We start from the raw sequence: 24,874 nt of genomic DNA, 5'->3' as shown, positions 1-24,874 counted from the left end.
CAGAGCAAAATAAAGGCAGGAGAGGAGAGACGAATCTGGCAAAACAGGCTGTGTATCATTCATGCATTTAGCTGCATGTGTCATTGATATTCATCCCAGGAACACTGTCAGAAGTGTCGCCACATCTTCCTCACGATAAACTGATTCTGCATCGGTAATAGTGTGGCGCATCACTGCACACCCTCTTAGTCATCTTCCTATAAGGTGCATGTTTACACCCATATGAAGTGCCTACTTATGAAAAATAGAATCCATACTGATACATGCTTGTTTTAAATTCTGCTGCAATTCTGCAACTCTGCTTTGTCTTTGGAATAGAAGAGTAAATCCTGCTCACTAACCACTGCCAAGAAAAAAATCATGCGGAGCAGCCAAACAAAGGTGGAGGAGCACAGAACATATTTGCTATCAGTCCCTTCAACAAAACAGCAGACGAAGACTCTGCACCTTTTTGAAGCGTTCTGCAGCAGAGCAGCTGTGACTTCACTTCGTCCACTGGACTGATCAATCAGCTGTACGCAGAGCTGCGTGTCTTTCCAAATGCAAAGCCATGCAAATAACTTCTATAATGGACAGCTTCAAGATGTATATCAGCACAAGCATGGCCTACCTGCAGATTCTTAGTCCCAGCCCCATGCAGCAGCAGCAGCAGCCATCATGAACTACGCAAACCCGGAACATTATTTTTTTTTTGTCTGCACGCAGAGGTTCTACTGCACCAAGTGATGGATCTGCAGCACAAATCTGTCTGATTCAGCCAAAGTCAAGACAATTCGTCATGCTACGTACACATTCCCTCCCCGAGGACACACGGGGACACAAATTGCATATGTTCATGGTCGGATTATCTGTCTGATCTCTAAACCCCATAATCCTACACAACATCAAAAATTAATCAAACACCCCTGAAAAAAGTCAGATGTAACATAAAAAAGAAGCTTGAGCAAGAAAATATTCAACTCTATAAAGTACAGAATCTCCAATCTACCTTTTGCGGTTTTACACCAATAAAAAAAAAAAACCTGACTGTAAGGGCGTTGCATTTGTAAGTGTGACAGAACAACGAGCTGCTGGGAAAAATCCATAGATGAAAATCACATTAGTTTCTACTGTTGTCGAATATGAGTGTATCAATAGTGCATTGCAAGCTTTTTTGGGTGGGGGAAGGATCTGAGAGAAACACAAGAGAAACTGTTCCAATCCACCTTTCCTCTAAAACTATAAAACTTTATTATCATATAATAAATTGAATTCTAAGACATGGCACCAAAGCCCAAAGTGTGTTCCGATGCAGTGTCTGCATGCCGCCATCCCTTCATCCATTATAAATCACAGAACCAAAACACGACAAGCGTGGTTGAATTACATTGTAACCTTAAGGATTACATTATCCCAACCAGGGTAATCCCAGTTTTCCAGTACATTTCATGAAACAACACCACTTGCCAGTTCGTTTGTCCAAAAACAAAAGAAGGGCAGATAAACAGCCACTGGATTCCCTAACAGTCGGATTCAGCTAACCCCCATGCTGTGAAACACGTCTAAATCCCTTACACAATCGTGTCAGAGACATTATTATGTCATCCCACCACTAAATACCCCCTACTCTGTGGTGCAAGCTCACTCCACCAAACACACAATAAAAAGCTTACTCAGAAAAGATCTCTGATCCACTGCTGAGCTTTTGTCAGTAACATGACATAGAGATGTGTATCAGTTAACTCTATTGTTCACACCCATGGCGACATTAAACCCCCGTTTTGGATTTGGTACAGAGGTAAAGTCATCCCGTTTAAGGGACAACTGAGGCTACTATACGAGAAAAATGATTAGTTGGGTACATTTTGCTGCAGAGGATTTTGGCCCTGAGGGTATCTGAGCTTGTACTGTACACTGTGTATTTTACCACAGTCAGACAGTCTGTGTTTGAGTGTAAATCTGTAACAGACTATCAGCAGAGGAAAACAAAGATAGTTCTAACTTCTCATTCTGACTGCCAATCGCCATGCTCTCTGCTCACAGAATGTGAGCAGAGAGCCCCCTTCTGAAGCATGTGCAGACTGAGTTGTCCCTTTCAGTGTGTCCGTGTTCATGTGAGCTGGGAGCTACCCGTGTTCAGGTCGGCTCCCGGCTTGAAGGGACCGCACTCCTGCAGTTCTCATTACAGAATCCAAGCAGACCCGCGGCTCAGCGTAAGAGCAGCAGCAGCAGCACTCCCACTAGGGACTTGCATTACAGTGATACACAGGGTTAAGACAACACAGCTACTCTGTGACTGCAGTGTCAGAGGCAATGAGCATTCGCACCCAAGCAGCACACACAGAGGCGACGGCAGCTCAGAAAAAAAAGAAAGAAATCTACAGTGATGCCGACGGATCTCTTCAATGTAAATGTCATGTTACATCATGGAGATTAACAATGAGGACTTCATCTCAACTTCCATATAAACAAGCTGAATCAATTCACTCCAAATGATCTGTTCATGTTCTGAATTCCTCTGCTATTCCAACAAAAACGTTCTTTCAAAAGAGTAACAAAAAATTCTGATTGTGCGATTACACAAGTATTAGTTACTGATGATACACAGTGTCGTGGAAATAATAATGAAAGATTATAAAATGTTGATGTCTTTGACTCACATTTGTCCCTCTTGAGCGCTAAAGCATGCAGAAGGACTATCACATTATCATTTTTAACAAGAAAATTAAACTGATGGATTAAATAAATTAGGTGAGGTTCCACTTGGCTGGCAGAGGGTAAATGAATTGAAAAGCTATTTTTAGCTCTCTGTATCCTGCGAGTGGGGAAATCTCACAGTGTCTTAGTGGGCTTATTAAGCCAGACATCAGTAGAATAAGATATAGGCCACATCTGGTGCCCAAGTGGCCAACAGGATCAAGATTTTTCACCAGAACAATCCTTTTCCTGGAATTTCAATCCCTCTTGCAGAGGCTGATCTAAATCACAGTCAGGGGAATTTAAAAAGGTCACAGTCCTAGAGAATGCACTCCCTTTTTTAAATATTTTCCCCTTCTGCTCCGTATCACCATTATGTCTATTCTTAGAAGTATTAAGTCTCTCTGGAAATGCGCAAAATTCTGTGTTTAAGGAGAGGTCACCTCCTAATCTGATGCACTCCCCTTTTCAGTCATGGCCATTCTGTCCACTGCACCTATTTTAGGTGTGTCACTTTTCAGACTGAAATGCTGCTGTCATTATATCAAAGACATGACCTCGAAATCAGGCCTGCATACAAATAAGCACTGTGGCTTCTGGCCACATTTCACTCTGTGGCCAAGTGATGCAACAGGGTGAATAAGAAGGCCCACCCACCAAATTACTGGAAAGAGTTGGATAAACTAAATGTTTATGCAGCCGTTGAACAATGTGTGTGGTATCACACCAAGGCTAGTCATTACATTATCTTTAAAAAAACAGACCAAGCACAATGCTAAACGAAACGACAATAGGGCTTATTGACATTACTTTCAAATGAGCAATATTATAAATGTATCTATGAATCTTGCAATGAAAACTATATTGATTCGAAGCTGGCCAAAACTGTCAATCTCGCTTATTTGCTGATCACAGGTAAAAATGTTGCGGTCAGGAGCTCACTGCCAGCTGTCTCCATCACCGTGTGCACAGCAGGCGGGTTGACCGGTGAGGGACTAAATGCAGGAATGATAAATAGCCTGAGTAACCTTATCGCCGTGGCTGACATCGAGACCCCGACAGAATGATAATAAGCTTGATAAGTTTTGCATGGATCATATGTCCACACAACAGATGCAGATAAAGTTTTCATCGCAGCATGATTTCTTATATTGCATTACAGGTAAGAACAACTTTAAAACACGGCGAACAACTTTATCAACTCGAATATCTGAGCAGCAAAGTCTGAATTCCCTGGATTTGAAACAACGCTGATGTAAAACCATCCATGCATCTATCGTAGAAAAACAACTCAGTCTCAAGGGTTTAACTTAACAAAACAAACAATATACAGTCAGCAAAAAGAAGCCCTTCACAGTCTGCCAGTTCAGGTAAAAGTGTTATCTGCTACGGATTTGGAAATGTATGAGTCTGTAATTGTAAGATATATCTCCATGCGGAGTCTGACAGTCTGCTGTAGATTGGTCCGAATACCAAAGATTGATAAGCAATTCCATGTAAATTAAGTGCATACCGAGTGCACCTCTGGCTTGCTCACAAGTCGGACGGACTGCGTAAAACAGCTGCAACAATCCAGCCCATAGAGAGACTCCACATTAACCATGTATATCATAATCAGCCTAAGAGATCACACTTCTGCTGACATCAACACGGCGATCAGTGACCTGTGATCATGAGGCACTGCAGTGAGTCTCTCTCTCTCTCTCTCTCTCTCTCTCTCTCTCTCTTTCTCCGTCTTCACATATCCCCAAAGACTCCCCCATTAGTACACACTGATACAAACACCCCTCCAAAAACTAGCCAGCAGTTTACAAATGCAAAATAGCGATCTGCCTCACGGCACTTTGACGCCGTGCAAATTAGAAGCGTTTTCCTCTCTTGTAGCTGCTCGAAAGCTGAAGCAGACACACCTCCTGATTATCTACGTAACGGTGTAATTCCACATATGTTAGCAGAAGGGCTCGGATACACACCTGCAAGTCGTCCCACACACTGGCTGCCTCTTGTAAGGGGCGTGTGAGGTTGATTGTCCTGGCTGGCCCAACATGTTAGATGCAGCTCTGTGCTGTGCTGTGAATTGTCCAAGTGCTGCCCCTGCGTGTGTGTGTGTGTAAGTGTGTACTTCTCTCAGCTGGTAGTGCTGCTGTTGCTGACGTCCTCCGCTGAGCCCCGTGGCGTCAATTCATTCAAAACATCCTCTTTCCCGCCTCTCCTGTATTGGGCTGCTCGGCAGAGCTAAAAATATATACAATCGTTGAACAGTCCCCTATCTCTGAGAGCAGGAGGCTTGTGATTGGTATTAGTAGGGCCAGTCAAATCCAGCAATAAATCATCTGACAGGCCCCAAACCACAGATACTTCACATTAGCCATAAACCTTACTATCATTATCTCCCTACTCTTTGTCCCTCCATATAGAAACCCTCTTTCTCTCCTCACCTCACCTCTCCTATTCCCACTTTGTGTGCGTTCCTCAGCAGAGCTCTGCGGACAGAGCACTTCCCTAAACTGGACAGTCTCGCTGCTGCGTTCCCTCTGCAGTCATGCGGACAATACACAGCAGAGTAGAGGAGAGTGAGGAGGCAGGAAGGAAGAAGGAATTACAGGAAGGTTAAAGTAAGGGAAAAAGAGACAAATGGGAGTGACAAAAGGAACGTGAGAATATGAGCTTTGTATCTTCACATAGCGTAATTCTATGCTGTAATCTCTTGCTATTGTGGCAGGTCATGTGACAGATAGTTTAAAGAATAGATTTTGAACAGATGGTGACTGCAGACAGGTCACATGATAGATAGCACCAATAAAACACATCACTTCCTAATTGTTATTGTGTTTCAAACTTGCTGATTCTATTATTCGTCAGCAAAAAACAATCTTGCACGGAGATGATTTTAGCAGCAGACATTTACTTGAATGCAAAACAGCTCCTCCGATTATTCCTTCACACAATGGAGTGTAGGACAACAGAGTCTAACCAGGCGACTATTAGTAACAACAGCCAGATCAGATGAGAGGTGGAATTTGAGTTGAGTAGACATCTGTCAACATGAGAAATGGAGGTGAAGACTGGGCTATGACCCAACAGCTGAAAAGACTGATGACTCTGCCATGCAACAAATGTCTTCCATCAGCTAATGAGGAGAAGTGGACTCTACAAGAGGAGAGGTGGGCTCCAGGAGGAAAAGGAGTTTCAGCACCAGTTAAGGATTTATGAAATACTCCCAGGTTAAACTGACTGCACCTGCACACGCATACGTACTGCCGCCAGCTGTTTCACTCATTCCCCGGGTGTCATCCGCATCTCCTCATTTTCATCCACCTATAACCTCCTTCACATTTCATTAGCATACCCCAAGAGTCAAAGGCACTCAAGCTGCCAGATAAACCTTGTCCACCGCTGAAGAGATGACACCAATCTGACAGATTTGCAGGGCTGACCACCACCAATGAGGAGGAGATGCATGGTCATCTCAGGTCAGACGCAAAGAGACAGAGGAGTCAACAATCAGCCTCAAACGCATGTTTGTGCAGAACCTGTAAACTCTACTCAGAAAAGTCTCAAATTAAGTTCAACCCTGACTTCAACCAGGAACCGTCTGGCCTTGCTAACAACCACAACACACTGAGGCCTAGAAACACTCGCATCCATCAAGAAATTCAAAGGTATTGTTACTAATATTCAGAGAGATGAATGTTGCTAATTTACAGTTTCCTTTGTATAAATACCAGGGGTGTCAAAAACATTTTAATTCGATGGACAACATACAGTCAAAATTTAATCTTGAGTTTGCCGGACCTGTAAAACAGTGCCATAATAACCTTTAAATTTAAACTTTAGTTTTTCTTGTTGTGGCACAGAGTATACTTGATGGACATGTCTGTTTTCACAAAAACCAAATAATTAATTCTGAAAATGACTACAATCCCAACATAAAGCCAGTTGTATTGCTACCTTCTGATGCAAAATACAGTGAAATGTCCCAAAACCTTCTCCTATAGCTGTTGAATTATGCTTATTTTCACGAAACATGACTTTGAGTAACTTGGTAGCTAAGGTTTAATGCTGATATCTCAGCTCGGATCTCAGTGTTACATTGTCCTGCTACTCTTAAGAAATTTTTGTTTAATTTTTTACAATTTGCTTTGTCGTTTTCTGGGCCTGATTGAAGCTTCTTGCAGGATGGTTTTGGCCCGCGGGCCTTATGTTTAACACCCCTGATCTACTGAACTGTGACATAGAGCACCATTCTTTAATGTGATACTGGTATATATATTTTGTGGGATCAATTTTGTCTTAAAATAGTGACTTTGTAATTGGCAGGGAGTTATGTTGGTCAGGTCTCCCTAACAAAAGAGAGCTTAATGTCAGTATAACATCCTTGTAAAACAATAATAACTCACATTTTGATGTGACAAAATAAGAGAAGATGGTGAACTTATTAATCCATAACATTGAGGAGGCAGACATACTACTTAACCCAGTGACTTTTCAGTGGCATGTTTCACAAAAAGATCCCTTCATTGAACATTATATAGCTGTCACATTACATCTATAATAAAGCACCCAAGGTCAATATTCGTCTCATTTTTGTTATCTTGAAAAAAATCTGTTAGCTTTTTATAGTGTGCCAAATATCAATTTAGAGAATACAGTTTTTATGTATCGTGACTTTTGTCAACAACATGAAAAAAAACCTAACAAATATGAGAACAATAAGTAATTTCTTAATATGTAACAGAAATCTGTTACTGAGATGACTGAGACTGAGACAGTTGGTCTGTAAAATGGGTCATTTCTACCCAAAGATGACATCAAGACAGCCGTGGCAGGCATAATCTGTCAATACAAATATACAACACATTCATCACTTTGAATTTTCCCAAAACGACTCTCAGAGATATAAATCGATCTCTGTACATATTGATAATGTTCTACTCACCAAGGAAAGCCCACACTTGAAAAAGAAAAAAGAAAGTTCAAAAGCCTCAAAGGACCCAGTCTGTGCTGATTTAGAAGACAGCCAATGAGGAGTATGCCTTCCTGCTCTCTTTAGGTATGGAAAGTGAGACAGACTTTAAGCGTGTGTTAGGTGGGTGTGCGAGAAAGGGCACAAAGAGGGGTGTCAGATAGGAGTATAACTGCTGTTTCAGCCCTCTCTCTCCACTCTTGATTACTCAGTAAGTCCACCAGCACTTACAGCATGTAGCTCTATATTGCCTCTCAGGGGAGGAATATACTGATAACGCTCCATTGTTCAGTCCCCATATGGAGGATGAAGACGAAGAAAAGGGGAAAGGGCCAAGCCTGCTAAGAAACTCCTTCTATTTACCATTGATGAGTAGTTATCGCCTTATTGTGTGGTCCGGCCTGGTGCTGACCTTGGTCTCTGACTGCAACTAGAGCCTTCCGAGTCTTTATCAGATCAAATCCCAGTCAGCCAGCGGGGGAGAGGGATGGAGGATGAAGAGGAGAGCTGAGTGGCTTCCTCAGACTGCTGCAGTGCCAGTTCAATAATCCACAGACAGACATATAGATAAGAGCAGGGGGCTGGATGAGGACGGTGTGGCTCGATCTATATGATGGACAGTCAAGTCAACATTCATAGCTCATTCTTTAGGACCTACTTTTACTGCTGTCAGCCTGGCTCGTGGTATACTAAAAACAAAATCAAGCTACTGGCAATAATATTACTGTCTCAATTAATATCAATCTGGTCGTCTGTGTCTGCTCAGTTTTCAAGTCAGAAACCGTTCTTCTTCCTCTTCATCTTTCGCATGCTCATGTCAGAGGTCGCCACTGCAGATAATCTGCCACAGTCACAACGTGCCCGCTGCCTCCTTTACTATTACACCAACCACAAAAAAACACCACACCACAGATCCTAAGTTGATATACGAGAAAGACAACTGTCTTGGAATTACAGACTGTCAATCTGATGTTAAAATCAACTGTGAAATGATTAGTAAATACATTAACAATGTAAAGAGGAAGACAAGAACGCATGAGCTCAAGCCTGAGTGTAATGTCTATCCTTTGCAGCATATCTGGCGATGGGAACAACCCTGCATAATGAGGGAGGTCTGAACACTGAGCACACTTTACTTGTTATCTCCATCATCTGTGGTGATAATAGATAAAGAATGAGATGTGGGATATACTGTGAAACTGTCAAAAGGACAAAAGACTCAACAGCAATATCTAGTGGATACATACAGAACAGCACTACACCTCTTCAGTGCCCATACTTGAGCAGGTCTCATTGATCTTGTTATAGATGGCAGTATAACATTGCTGAGAACACAGATCCAACAGATATTTAAAGATAGGAATCAAGTATGCATTCTACTGCGTTTTTTTCTCACTGCACAAATAGCTCGCAATTGTTGGAATTGATCCCGTAGATCAGTAATTCTAATTAATCAATCACAAAGATTGAGAATAGAAGAACATAAGAGTGAAAGATCACGGCTTCAAAATTAGCCATGCATCTCTGCACAGGAGCAAATTAAGCTGGATCGGTTTCTGCAAGAAATCACACAGCTGTGTGGTCAATGTGTTCAATAAATGCTGCAGTGGGTGAAATTGCCCTCAACACTACATCTGCTCTGACTGGCACTGGCGATACCGGGTCTTTCATTTATCTTTTTCACACTCAATAGTCCATTAATGGGGAACAGCAGTCTTCAATCAAGTAATCCACATTGAGAAATATTTTTCAGACCTCGTACACTCAATCTGCTGCTAAACGTGAGTTTATTGAAGGGTTCGCTTTTTCAGCCTCCAGATAATATACTTTAAGGAAATAACGGGAAGTAAAACACGTAGCCGGATTATTGCTACAAATCTAATTATGAGGCAATCAGGTTAGGCAGCACAATCAATACAGATCTTAAAAGTGCTATGCAGAAATGTAGATATCCATGCTGACTGACGGCCTGGACTTTCTTTTGAGCCACCCTAAATTACATTGCTTCCAGAAGTTGGACTATCAAATAGTTTTGTTTTCTCTTCTAAGCTTCCAGTCCATACTTTGTTAAGATGTCACTACGATTATTGCATTGTTAGATTGTTAGAGCACACTGTGTACAATAGTACTCACATTGTATCTTTTTCACTTCAAAAAAAACACTGACATACTCATCCTCTCTCTGTTAGAAGAGAGTTCACAGCAGACAATGTCGGTGACTCAGTCAGCTGACACAGGCATACATTAGCATAAAAGCAAAAACAGGCTCTTGTAAAGCGTCAGACACTGATTACATGAATATCTGTCGCTGTGAGCACTTTGTTTGCCAACTTGTCTGGTCTTTCCTCTCTCGAAGCTAATTAATGACAAATACATTAGATTATAAATGATACTGGGGAAACAAGTCAGGCGGAAACTAAAGGGTCAAACATGAACAAAGACAAGATAAAATCCGTCAAAAATGAAAAAATTAAATATAAAATTTAAGTACAAAAAGTGCTACCAAGTACATTATCATTCAACTCAAAAAGAATTATAATATTAATTCTATTTTTTAAAAACGACTAACGTTATTGACTATTGAAGCTTCCGGAGAAATTTCAGGGAGAAAAATAAAATACATGCAGTCAGCTGACTCCTATAGGACATACAGAGCGTACAGAGTCTTGGATATACCTTTCTAAAATGAATCTCTTTCTTGTCATTTAAAATAAACAAAAACCACAAAATCTCCTGATGGTCTGTAAAAGCATCTTCTCTTTTCATGCAACATCTATGCTCCATCTTTCTGGATGCTCACTAATCACTTCTCTCTCCGCCCGTCTGGTGACACGGGAGCAGTGTGGGACCTGCTCTCCTCCGCAGTGGCTCCAGTCACACTCCGACTCCACAGAATGCGGCAGACAAAAACTGTCATCAAAATTCAAGAAAAGGAGGAAGGGTATACAAACTCTTTCCTCCAGAGAGGAAAGCTGAAATGACTCGGGTGCAGAGCCTCTCTCCTTAACAACATGAAGAGTCATGAATGAAAACACACTAACGATTTGTTTTCCACGACAACATTTAATCAATTTCCTTTCCTCTAAAGGTGTGTCGGGTGTTTTTGCAGGCCATGCCAAATTTGCGGTTCATCACCATGTTGCGGTCACAGAAATCACAGTGGCATTGATGCAAATATTAACTTCACAGACACAACTTTAGATATGCTGTCAAAATCCAGTGTTACCTTGTCTTAATCCACCTTTCCTCCTCCAACCCTGCAGGCTCCAGCTCAGCAAGCACCTCTGTTTCATGATCAGCCCAGTCAGTCGTATTGCTGAGGGGCAGACATCTGCAGCAGCAGGTCCCCATCCCGGCTCGGGCATCTCCCCTGTCCCGTTCCTGCTCCGGCTCTTACTGCTCCAGCTCCTCTGACTTCTAAATCCGCTTTAAGCCATCTGTATAGCGAGTGACTCATACGAGACAATGTAGCCTATATCTTCACACGGAGCACACCTCAGGCCTGGAACTCTTAATGTATTCATTCAATGCAGGTTAAATATTGTGAGTCCAAACAAGGCCTGATAAAATGCTTGTTCTCTATTCTGCAGAACAAACTTTCTTTGTACCGGACACTAAATCTGCTCTTTGTTTTCATCGTCTTAATTCAGTCCACAGCTTTAGCCTCTGACTTTATTTGCAAGCTGGGACAGTACTCCTACAGTGTACATTGATTCAGTGTCAAACGGCCGGTGGCAGGTCACTGTGGACATCATACAGAAGATACAGCTCTTTTAAGAAAAACCCTTTGACCTCAAGTACCGTAAATGTTCAAGCCTCACAAGCAACAAAGGAAGATGGATGCAGAAACACAACAGCTTGAAAGGTTTTCGACATGACGCAAGGATAAACTGATAATGACAACAGTCACAATGGATCCCTTTAGAAAAGCGAGAGGATTCACTATTCTCACCAACAGTCATTTCCCATTGCTTGGCCATCACTTCTCACTTCAATTTCTGCATCCCTTCAATGGCTGCTGAAAATATTAGCATATTCACTGTTGTCATCTTTATAGGATTAATGATTCACGCTTCTAAGCAAGGTTATCGCTGACAGAAATGAAGCATTGTAGTACGTCTGTGCATCTCGAAACTCATTATGAGATTCTAGGTGTCGTCTCTTCGAGCAAAACACTTTTCCACGCATATTCCTTGGGATGGAAGTGGCGTTGCATGAGGTCTCAGATGTGTCACTGTGGATAAAATGGAATTTCCTGTCACTCTCTTCTTTACCTTAAAATGCATGAAGCCCATCTAGATAATATTTAAAATTTTTATATGCCTGATGCAATCGTGAGACAGCAATATTGAGCTCCGATAACCTGAGGGACTGATGAGTTCAGAAACAAGGACTCCGACGCAGCAGTAAGAATAACCAAGGACCACATCTCTTTTTCACTTGATAATTCGCCTGTTTCATCGGCAAATCACTTCAGTGAATACTTTCAAAAGGTTTTTTTTTTAACCAGCAGTCATATATAGGAATGGATTAAATAAATGTAGCTCTGGAAAGTCTCTGCAACATATAAAAGAACTGGAAAGTTTTAGTCCTGTGATATAGTGATAGAGAGTTTGCACTGGTTTAACATAATTAATGGTGAAATGTATTAAAATAAACTGTTGTTTTTGATGCCTTTATTTAAAATCCACACTTTGAGAAATTCATGGTTTTGTTTGTCTTCAGATCAACGTTACTTAAACAATGCTGAAAGTGGTAGTTTCTAATAGTGAAGACAGTTCTGAACAAGAGCGATCAGAAATTTCTGATGTCTACCAAAGGTTGAACTGGACTCAGAATATCTATCTTTGGTGAAACTTTAGAGAAAATCTGTGCTGTGGTTTGTCGGTTGCTAACAGACGTACAGACCGACAAATGATTATACGCCGATGATTTTATTACGTCCTTGGCAGACGTAGTCATACAGCTCCAGGAGTGGAGCCATCCATTAGGAACAGCAGGAGGCGAAGACGACAAATATATCCAGGTAAATAGAACATACAGAAGTAAGCCGTGCTGAAGCAGGGTTTGACTAAAATCAGGCCAGGCAATTACAAGAAAACATACTTGATTAAAACACAGAGTGTCATCAAAAGCAGAGTTTCTTCCACATAAAGGCAGAGACTTGAACACCTGGACAACATGAATATGTAATTAATATTGGCTCAGTGGAGCATGCACTCAGTGAATCGTGTTGGAGTTATGGGATCTTATTAAATGAAACATCTGTGACATAAGGCTGAATGAATCTAATGGCATACCCAATGTCACCAATACCTTCCTGTTTGTAACATCCAAGCACAGACCAGATAGTGCATTGGATTTTATAATTGTCAATTTCTACAGTGTGCTGATGTGCACTGACAACTGCTGTGTTCAAGCTGGATACTGTTATCTCCACCTCAGGTTTGCTAAAGCGAAAGCTTCTTGCCTATCCCTCTCCTGTCTGCTGCACGGGGCAGTAAAGCTATTGGTATTCAGTGAGGTGTTTTCATCATTACCTCCCATGGCACGCAACAGAGATTTCCCAACAATGTCTTTTCACATCCACAGTCCTTGCTACAAACATGAGGTTGCACTGCAGATCCAAATGGAATTTGTCTCATCCAGCATAGCAAATGCAATTTTACACTAATGTGACTAATGTTAGACTGTGAAGCTTCTAAACTTAAGGATTAAGTTTGAGGTCACACTCTCGGTGTTAATCCAAGCATTGACCATTTCTGAGGCGCGGAAAAGGCTTGACCGTGTCACTCCAAGGTTGCGCCTGTTTCACTGAGAACAAAAACCGAAGTGGACGGTCCTACTGCTTCAGCTCTAAAGCAAAAGAGTTGGGCAAGCACTTGAAAATAAATGCTTGTCGAGTAAAACTCATCACTTCAATCTGCTGCCGTCAAGTTGTTTCAGGCAAAACAAAGACACTTTTCTTCTGCTGAAAATTTCAGTTTACTTCGATTTTTTTTCAGTTTTAAAGTTTAAAATTGGGTCTATGTTAATAGAAATTATTTTATCTGGCACATCCTGTAGCATAGGTCTTGGCCTGCGACCTAATGTAAACAACGTTGACATAAAAAGAAATCAAACATTAAAGGGAAAAGGTCATTGGGAGCCAGTTTTGCCCCCATCTTTTTGGAAATGATGTTTTGGCCTCAGTAATGAGGTGTGTATTTGATGTGTTTGCAGAAAAAGAAAGCTTCATTAAGACAGCCTTAAGATAACGGCCTGTGGGGATATCGCTGTTCTTTTTTTACCAACTGGTTTCAAAAGACGGGTACAGAACTCCCAAAACATCGCACGGCTAATTAACTTGTGCTGTCCTGATCAAAATGGTCAGCTATTAAAAAAAAAACATGCAAGCACAACATAAAGGAAATAATAAGCAGTGGGACGAAGTGGAGATAAATATCTTCATCATCAAAAATCTGACACCGCCATAAAATATTGACAGAGCTTTCAGAACTGAAGAGGCTAAGACCGAAGCTTAATGGCATGAAATGTAAGTGGTTATATGTGAAAGGATATCAAACAGTTTTTCCTGCCCTGTCCCACAGCATTGTGGGCCTATTCAACAATGTGAACTGTGTCCTCAACAGGACACTATTGTACCTCGCTGGGGTCATTTTTTTTTCCCTTGGGGAGCTATAGAATTGCACATTTCCTATGCTCGCTGAGTGCCAGTGATGTGTGGCGCAAAGTGCCGCTTCACTGGCCATTACTTGGGATTTCCTTGAAATAATTTCAAGTGAAAATACAATGGATGAGATTCACTAAACATGTGCCTTAGTTTTCCCTTTACAGTTTTCAATTATGGTTGATGATAGTTGAGGCTGACTATTCATACAATATTTTGTTTCTTTCCCTTTGCACTGAGGTGCACCTGTCAAATGTGCACATTTCAACACACAACTCTCTCTTATCCATGGCGTCACCTTCAGGGATCGAAATAAGATGATTTTGGAAGATGATTTTCAAATTGGGTCACGTCCTCTGAGATTTCCCAGAGGCATGACAGACAGTTACCCTCTATTTCAAGCTCCTGCTGCACAACAATACCTCGCCTATTAGTTTTGGATCTGTTTTCAAAAGCTTCTTTTAAAAGTTCCTCTTTTGATCCTATTAAATTGGTGTTTCAAAAGTGCTAAAGATGAGGTGACATGAGTAAATACTTTTCAGACGGTTGAGATATGCAGGCTTCAGGCTGGCCTAACAGCTCGGGGTAAATAAATGTGAGTTTTGCCTCAGATACTGTGTCCAAACAATCCCTCCTTTGTACTTCAACTCAGCTAAATTCCTCCATCAATAAACGACTCAATCTTCAGACCATTGTGTGGACCTCAGTGTTGAAATTTGTGGCTGTGTGCTCCTGGCAGAGGGGCTGAGGAATGAAAAATAAGTATGAGGATGGACAGTATGGGCTTTCATTAAAACTATAACTGCTTAACGCTAGAAATGACTGCCTTCACACAATCTGACATCGAGGAGTGCAAAGGTTTAATCACATAAACTGCTGAGTTGTTGCCTGACCTGAGCTGATAAAAATTATTCTTGCAATGAACTTAATGATCTGAGATAGGGCCACAGTCAAACTTGCCTAACCCTTTTCCAGTTCATATAATACGTCTTTTTTTTTTAAATAATCCCACTCAGTCGGAGGCATAATCACCGTCTTCAGTGTTTCATCTTTGCCAAGTGACATTAACGAAAACATTTACTGCACCAATGCTGTTAAGATATTCCTGGAAAGCCAACAAGGAGTAGAAGCAGTGGTCTAATAAGAAAGCTCGGCCTCAAGAGCCACTTTCAATGTAATGAGGTCACGTAATGGGGGTCAAGTAAGTTTCACAGAAGAGTTGAAGTCCTTCTAAAAACTGTTATCTTTTTATGGTCAGGTGATCATTGAATTAATTTGGGACTAGGATGTAAATAGTTTTGTCATTAAAAAAAACAGAGAATAGTGAACACGGCCGGATGTGTTACCACGTACAAAATAAAGGTGTGAATGGGTTTTACATATGTTGCAAATTTTACTGCTTCAGAGGTGTCAATAGCTACATTCTGACTTTGGAAACTTTCGCCAGGGGCTAAAAACCATTGCAGGCACTCTGGGCATTTTCAAAAGCCAAAATTTTGTTCTGATTAATTTTTACCCCCAAAATTTAACCTGGTAGGGTAGTACTTTCATATTGTTCATAAACTTTGGGGTTGGGGTCTGCAGTGTTGAACATATCTGATTAAAAGACTACTGGCTGTATCATACCTCACCTGCCATCTTAAAAAAAAAAAAAAAACTCTGGTGTGTGCCAACAGTTTTTCTTCATTTCTAGCCACTGTGTTTTTCATCAAGTGAAGACTTGAGCATTTTGTGCTATTTGGATCCATCCTGTGGGCTCAAAGTGGGCTCAACTCTTTTCCAGTGTAGTCTCAGTCAACCCATTAATGCAATAAAGATGATCAAAAACAGCAGAAGTTGCTCCTCCTCTGTGTTTACAGTCTCCGTGTCATCGTGGATTGGAGGTGTAGTGCATTTACGATACAGTCATTGCTCTACCTCATCAGCCTTGAGGCAAAAATATTCTGTGATTAAGGCAGCGGTTAGAACACATGCCACAACTGGCACACGAAGCCTTATATTACCTTACAGACCTTACCTTGCCTTTAACTAAAGGTTGTTGGTAGTTTTGGTCAAAATGTGGGTAAAGTGCTATACATCATCAGCTACATGTATGAATCAAAGGTGATGGCTTCCATGCAAGGTCCTCATGCACCATTAGGAACAACTTACACTTGGAACGAGCAAGATCGAGGATAAAACCACCAAAAATTGGAATTTGCAAACACGTAACGTTGTTTTTCGCCAAACCAACAGTCCTAAACTAACAATTCATTGTGCCATCACTTTAATAAGGAAAAGTTCCTAGTATCTTCCTGAACATTTCTTAATGAGACTTATTTTCACATGGTAATATGATGTAGAAAGATATCAGCTGGTGTCCAGAGAACCTGAATAGGACCATTCTTGGTGTGGCTCTGCCCTGTTCACTCTCTGACTTCAAGAAATTAGCCTTTTAAAACCAAAGAAACAAGCATGAAGCAGCAGCAAAGCTGGATCCCTCCGCCGGACCAAATGGCGCAACAAGCTTTGACATTTAGGCTGCCATACATCACATAACTTCACAGCTGTATTGTTCTGGCTTCTTACACAGAAAAGTGGCTGAATGAGGGGAGACAAAGACTGCTTTGATTCTATACACATTACATGTCAGTGGTAACACATTTGTGAGCTAAAACTATTTTATGTATCCTTCTTAAACTATATTTGGACGCCTGAATATAATTCAGCGTTACCTCCTAGAAATGTATAAACATCCATGTGTTTGTTGATCACGATGTATGTTTAGAACTTCTTCATAAATCCTGTGCTCCATATTGAGACTCCATATTTTCAAGTCAGAGCAGCAAGGTGGTGTTCGCAGGCTACTGAGCAACAACCACAGGAAGACTGCAGCTATTAGCATGTTACTACCTCTGCAGGCTCGCCGTCTAAAACAAACTAAAAGGGCCGTGACGGGAGTACCCGCGGTCCAGTCATACCCTTTGACCTCAAACAAGCCTTTGTGGGAGGAGTCACTGCTGACAAAGGTCCAGATGCCTCACTTTGTATTACAGTGGGCTCTCTGTTTGTTATTGTTACCATGACTTATCTGATCGATTTCAGCATGATTTGCTGGCTGAGCTGGTGTCCTGGTTTCCATCATAGTGTAGCTGTCTGGGATGCAGAGCCAGCCACAAGCACAATCCTGAAATCCACAGCTAAGCACTATGCAGATGCAAATGCAAATATAATGCAAATAACAATTTGACGCTGCATCGAGATCAACAAAGCAGATGTTTTTGATGTTGCTGCCTTTTCATCCAGAATCCTGGTGTTTCAACATGGGAAGAGCCGGGAAAATAATCTGACAGGGAGAAACTTCACAGTGCCGCATGTGACTTTGAAAATTCTGTCCTCTCTGCTTCAATAATGCAATCATGCCATACATCTCTGTCACCACATGGTCACACCCCTCTCCTGCAACCTTTACAGTCTCTCTCTTGCTCTCTCTCTCTCTCTCATTCACTCCCCCACATACACACTCACCAGGGCTGTACACCTATCTAATGGAGAGAGTAGAGGTCCTGCATGGTGGATGTGAGGAGAATTTTAATAGCCTTCCTCCTGTCCTGCTGTGCTCTACCTCTCTCCATTCACAATGCAGGCAAGAGATAATTGGTTTCACCTATCCAACGGGACCCCAGCACGTTAATCCATATGTTCCTGTGTGTCTCTCTGTCATTTGTCAATACAGCTTTTTAGATAAATCCCTGTGTTTACAATAGGGCATTTAATCGTGTACTTTGATTGTTACAGGGGGGATCAAAAGTGTCAGAGCAGGACAGTGCCAGGAAGGAAATGAAAGGAAAGCCACACTTCCACACACTGAGTCGCTCGCATGTGATGCTTTTTGTTCCTCGTTTCCATTCTGAATGAAAAACCATGCTCAGCCACTCACTTGATGAAGTAACTGGCTCCTTCTTCCGTGAAGCCCTCTTCCCATCCTCTTGGCAGATCTGTAACACGAAGAAAACCACACTGAACAACCCGCCAAAGACAAGAGGGGGGGGGGGGGGGGGGGGGGCATATTGCTGCAGGGGGGGGGATACCCCCCTCCTGGTATCATCCTGCAAATCTGGATTAAAAAAAAAAAAAAAAGCCGCATACCTGAACGGATCATGTGTCCCGAGTTAACAGGTTCACCGGTACGCGGATGTAACCAAGTAGTGTTGTGAGTTTTATCGCTGCAAGAAAAACACCTGTTACTGAACGGTAATGAAACTGCAGTAATAAAAAAAAAAAGAAAAGAAAAAAAAACCCCGAGGAGAGCCGTCACACCGCGTTAATAGTGCCTCGTAAAAGTGCCGATGATCGGCTGCAGCCGCTCACTTAATGAAGAAGACTCGGCCATCTCTGCAAACTCCGTACGACCAGAGATCAGGTAGAGTGTCCCGTCCGAGAGGTGCCGCCATGATCTCTCGTCTCGGGCTCGGCTCGTCCCCCCTCTCTTCCCTCTCCCTCTCCCCGGCCGCAGACTTTTTCCAGGGAGCCCACATCACGCCGCCGCTAGGGCTGCATAGGTTTGTGTTTTTAAAGGGGAAGAATACCAAACCGAGACCGCGCGAGACCCCGGATCCCCCGAACCAGGACCGCGCAGCCGGGCTGGTTACTAATGGAAGACGAATAAAAGCCAAGTTCAGTACCCGAGAAGCAGAGATACGACTGTAAGAGGACTGCGGAGAAAAGTTGGGTGTAGCCCCAGAAAGGGTGTAGTATAGTAATAGTTGTAAACATGAAGCGGATTAAAGCTCGTGACTCTGCACAAGCACAGATTGTGGCTCTTCATCAGAAGAGGAGAAAACCTTCATCTGCTTTTTACTCGAATGACGTTTGGGCTTCATAGAGGTGGAAAAACAGTGAATCTGGGAGTTCTAAAGGATTTCAGAGTGAGGTGAAACAGTTGAAAAACAACTTTTCACTTCTTTACTCGTGAATGTTTGTACAAAAGATGGTTGTGCAAAAACATTGGTCGGGCACCACCAGTATAAATATATACAACTACCTTCTCAGCAGGGCTGTGCACAAACATTTTGGAGTAACTATAGGTGCTTAGAGGAAGTTGTGGTTACCTCTCCTTTCTCTGCAGTTTGCATGTTCTTGTTGTGCGTGTGTGGGATTTCCTTTGGATTCTATTTTTTTTCCCCATAGTCCAACATGAAAATTGTGTGAATGTGAGTTTCATGTGATTGGCTGTTTCTCTCTCTTTGTCCTATAATGAACTGGTGACTGAATAAATATGTACACTGTCTTCACCCACAGTCAGCTGACATCTCTTTAAGCAGCCTGTGACCAAGTGAAATAGATGGATGGCTGGATAGATGGATGGATGGATGGATGGATGGTACTACTCAATTAGGAAAACTATGACCCCTTCCCTCCAAAAATTAATAATTTATAAAACATGTTTTTTTTCTACATGTAAAGAAAGACATGTTGATGTTCTGTAAATGGAAAATGAGGCAGTAATTGTATTCTGACCAAACATCTATTTGTCCCGGTAAATTAACTCAGCTATCATATCAATAGTCAGTTGCATTGATTTTTAACCAAATGCTGATTTCCCTTTTCTTTTCTTTTTCATTTTTAAATGCCAGACTATTGACAAGCTGTTAGTTGATAGGCATTGCAGTATATTGTAATTAGGAATGGCTGAAAAAGAGCACATTTTAAAAGCTAAAATGGAAAATATCAAAGGAAATTAAAAAAAATTTATGTCATGAGATTTTTTTCAAGGTATTCAATAGGGCCAGTTGCTTTTTCACCACCTGGGTTGTATCTTTGGATGTCTTGATTTCTCATGTCACTCTCAGGTTGAGGTGACATTTTGGCCTTGGTCTTGTATTTTACTGTAATTTAACCTACAATTATTGGAGAGCGATAGTGGTTCACACATGTTTAAGCAAAGTTCAGACCAGTTTTCTGATTATCCATCCCATTTACCAGCTCAGTGTTATCCCATTCTAAATTCAGTGGAAAGGAAAAGTACACTCAGTCAACCACAGGGCTAATATAAAGAGACCGACAATTGCATACATATTGACAGAGCGATCTAATTTACAGTCAAGGTTCAGACTTCTGTAGCAGAAGAAAATAATAATACACTCATACACTCTATCTGCAGTCAGTCACAGGTGCTGGTGATTGACTGCGGACAGAGTGTATTAGACACAAACTTGATATAGCGCTGGATCTTATGACTGGCACAACACAGCATTTATAACAACTATGCAAAAATGAAATAATGTAATGAATCACAATGGAAATTCAAAATCTGAGTTAATTTCAGTTTTCCCCTTTGAAGTATTTCAGTAGGGAACATTAGAGAGCCTTGTTGTTAATGTAACAAGAGAAAATTTCACACAAAAACACAACGAAACTTCACAATGAAATGAAAAAAAAGCCAATAGATTGAAATGTTGCCGATCTCATGGTCACTCGACAGCATTTGGCTCTGAGATTTGTCACCTAGAAGCCAGCTGTACCCACAAGGCAACAATGTCAAACCATGAAAGCAAAATTTAAAATTTATTTGGAATAAATCACTGAAATCTGAAGACTGCAAAGTATCAAAATGTATAATTACAGTACACTAGTGAAAATGAAATTACATATCAATGTCACAGTAGTGAAACAGAGGCAACCAAACTATATTAGCCACGGTTGGATAAAAGTTTGGTTTATTCTTCAGGTTTTAGTTTAAAGGTGTTTCAGCCCCTCGGTTATAACTGTTTTGAATTATTATGTTTCAGATCATTAGCAACAGAAACTGCTGTAGGAAGTAGGATAATTACATGCAAAGAATACATTATACAACACATTCTTGCTTCAGGTCAACTACAAGATCATTTAGGTATTTTGTTACTTGCCATCCACATACGGTGTTTTCCTAAACTATAACAAGTTAATCCAGTTGACATTTTCTCGATATGCCCTGTAAGTCATGACTGAGGGTGAACATTTGTTGTCCTTTTAAAAAATATATATTTGACGTAGGTATTTCTTTAAAAATGGAAAGCATTTCAAGAGTACAAGAATAAGGCATGTGAGTGTTTGTTTTTGCATTAAGCGTACTACCTGATTTAGATAAAGTTTGTCAGCCTGTCACCGCCCTTACTGCAGTCATGCCGTGGGGACAGCGAGCCTGACCATGACACACTGCAATAATGCTTAGACTGCATCAAACAAACCTGCCCAAATTAACACTGCTGCCCGTAAATTTCACTTGGGTCATGTCAGGACAGGCCATGTTCAAAGTCACACTGCTGGTGTTGTTGGAGGCATTTTGCTGAGTACTAAGCATCAAACAATAGACACCAAGGTTTTAACGTCATCAAGCTGTCCTCATACATATAAATGTATCATTAACATGACCCTCTCTTCCTTGTAATGCTGTGCACTTTGACTGGGCAGGTTACCAGATACCACATTCAAATCCTCTCATGGCAACAGACATTCAGGTGTACCTTTACACGAGACTTTACTTGTATTTCCAATGGAGTGTCGCTTGCATTAATCTTGATGTGTCATATGTGAAAGGAAAATGCTGCAGGGTCAGTGAGCAGGGAGCAGCAAACATCTGTCAACATTATAAACATCTGATCGGCAATTCCCTTTTGGGAGGAGGCTGTGTTGAAAAATTCTCCTGTCCTGTACGGCACTGTTTATCAAAGATGGTGAGGGATGAAATATTTCCTCTAAAGAGCCATTTTAGTACATCAGCTGTGCAGGAACCAGTTACTTTAAACTTCTTAAAATTGTACCTGCATGACAAAAAGGTAACAGAGCAAAAAAAAACTTTCTCCCAGCTACAGTATACTTTATAGGGTGATGATCAACTAATTTACTATCCAGACAAAAATACAACCATTTCATGGTAGACCTCAGTATATAGGAATAATTTCAAGTTTACACCTCATCCGTGATTTGTTGAATGAGTGAATGGCTTCAGAACTTCATGAGTTATTAGAAGCGCACAACTCAGCCTTCATGATCTCCAGATCTATCGAGATCTTTGCTGATTCAAACGAAATGTGTGAATCATGAAGTATATTATTTTATCTGTTTTAATATCAAGGATCTTGTATCTGTAACTAACCAAATATCAAAGTGCTGAACAGGAGTGACTGCCAACTTTTTCTTTCTTTGGTCTCCCTCACTACATTACTTCCATGGGAAGCGGAGGACTCAGCATTTCATAGAGGCAAAGTGGAAAGAATAGAGCCCCAGCCACGACTTCCTCTCTGCTCTCTGATTTGCCAAAACCCTACAGACAAACCAGATGCCGGAGGGCACACCCAGTCTCACTAACATACTAAAGCAGGAGCTTTGAAAATGAGAGCAGAACTACAGTTTATTCTTCTAGAAATAATTCTATTCTAATTGTCTTTCACGTGTGCAAATAAAATCTTGACAGGTTGAGAGCATGCAACACCTCAGGCGGCCTGACTGACCTCTATTGACCCATCAAACCCCAGGTTGGGTTGGATATATTAAAACAATCATTTGTTATAAAGCCAATCAAAACACTTTTAATAAGAGCACACATTGTGCACTAAAGTTGGCATGATTTGTTTTATATTATTGACCATTCTTTAATCAGCATCCAAAATGAAGAACAGAGTCCCCGGAACATCACCCACACTGCAGTGTAATCATTCTGAAGCGCTGTTCAATTACTGTTACTCGACCTTGCCATAATATATCATCATCCCCAGTACATAAACATCCATTTATACATACTGATCTTCACACACAAACACACACATTGTTGCTGCACAGTCCACTGCCGCTCTGCAGTGTGGTCTCTTCTGCTAAATCCTGCCTCTTGGCTGCCAGAGGCTCACAATGCAGCAAGGTGACTCAATGTTATTGTCTTCTCCTCAGAGAGCCTCCTCCCGCTGAATCACAGCTTACTGAAGGTGCCGGGCAGAAAATGAAATAAAGATTCTTTTCTTCTGACTTTGTGCTTCTGGCCAGGAACAGTTTGGATGTTAATCTATCTGGCAGAGGCCCACATAGGAAATCAATAACATCTTTTCTGAAATTGCTGGTTTTCTTTTTTTTTCAAAGTATCCTTAATATCAGCTGAGTAAGGTATATAAATGAGCTCAAAGTGTCCGAGTGCTTGAATCACTAAAACAGTCGAAGGCAATATTTAGACAGTTGGGTCTTGTTCATTATCAAAGCATCAATAATGCGTCACATTTTATTTTATAATTTAGTTGTTGATGAAACAGAAACGCTGATCTTTCCATCTGCCTAAGCTTTTTCTTTCACTGCATTTCAGCCGTGATAACCTCAGACATTGATTAATTGCCTCTTAGCTCAGTGAACTATTACAATGACATCTGCAGGGCAGGGATGTTATAGTTGGTCATAAGCTCAATTATCAACAGAGGAATTGGATTCATCTTCCGACTGTACCAGCCAAAGCTCAGAAATGGTCAATTTACATTTCATGTCTTGTATACATAGCATAAGTTGAAAACACGTATCCACAATGGTGTGAACATTTGTTTAAAGTTTTGCCTCAAACAGAATCATGTGATCCAAAGACATTTCAGTTCGTCCTTTCAAATCAGGTCTGTACTGTAACTGCACTGTCATCTTTAGTGATTATGATTTCAAAGCAACTGCCAAAAAATATGTGCGCTGAAAAGTGAATTCCATCCATGGTTGAAATTCATCATTCAGTCATCAAATCACATGGGTTTTGATTTATTTGACCAGCTAAACTAAGATGAACATCTTTTTATTCTCTATTTCCACAATAGTGTTAACCATAACACAACAACAGCGCCCTCTACTGCTGCGTCTGCGCAATCTGAACAGTCCATTTATTTCAATGAGATGTGTAATAAATAAAAGGTTGTAGATTATCATGTCTCATGTGCCAGTGCTTTTATAAGCAGTGTCATTTATCTGATTTTCAGTTGATTCTTTCTGGACATGTCCAACATATTGCTATTACATTTTTTCCCCTCTCACATCTAATAGTAGTGAAGCCTGCCATTTTGCATGAACGCGATGATCAGTCAAGGCCATTAAACTGCAAAAATACAATCCATAACAATTATACTTTGTAGTTATATGTACAATTAGTCGACATACTTCAAATTAATAGTAATTTCACAAATTGATCACCAAGGACATTTTTTTGGGAGGAAAATAAAGGAAATTAGTGACAAAAGGAAATGACTACACAAATGGACATCCTTCAGAAGAACGGCTCAGTTTTCACCAGCTTATGAATTGATGACTGCACTGTGAAGAGTGTGGCCATCTGTAAGCACAGCTACAAGGTTCCATGTTAGATCTTCCCAAGAGTCCAGTGTGCAGGACTGAGGTGAGAGGTGGACTTTAAGCCATTAATCACAGATTCCTGAGTGCAGTAATATCTTGGGTAGAGTTTTGGGAAATTCTGCACCTTCTGCTCACAGACAGCATGGTTAAGAGAAATAGTAAAAAAAAAACAATGACATTCATTTAATGAGAACATCCCTATGACCTTGAAATTTAGATAAAGCTACTTACAGATATGC

General features: G+C 41.0%; 1 protein-coding gene across 2 annotated transcripts in view; it reads right to left on the bottom strand.

Moving 5' to 3' along the window:
• Positions 1 to 18,824, bottom strand: part of plekha7b (pleckstrin homology domain containing, family A member 7b) — a 68,659-nt gene extending 49,835 nt beyond the window's left edge. Inside the window, exons 1-3 of one of the 2 annotated variants that reach the window (XM_080458661.1) lie at positions 18,663 to 18,824; positions 18,441 to 18,517; positions 18,232 to 18,289 (exon numbers count right to left, since the gene is read on the bottom strand). In XM_080458661.1, the coding sequence (XP_080314787.1) occupies positions 18,232 to 18,289; positions 18,441 to 18,517; positions 18,663 to 18,745 (218 nt within the window). In that variant the 5' untranslated portion in view covers positions 18,746 to 18,824. Of the gene's footprint in view, positions 1 to 4,649; positions 5,219 to 18,231; positions 18,290 to 18,440; positions 18,518 to 18,662 lie in introns of those variants that run through there. The other variant, XM_080458662.1, reaches the window with a different exon arrangement.
• Positions 18,825 to 24,874: the final 6,050 nt, after the last annotated feature.

This window comes from Lipophrys pholis (genome assembly GCF_963383615.2).
Source record: "Lipophrys pholis genome assembly, chromosome: 2".
Classification (NCBI taxonomy): Eukaryota; Metazoa; Chordata; class Actinopteri; order Blenniiformes; family Blenniidae; genus Lipophrys; species Lipophrys pholis.
This window is presented reverse-complemented; position numbering and strand designations above follow the sequence as displayed.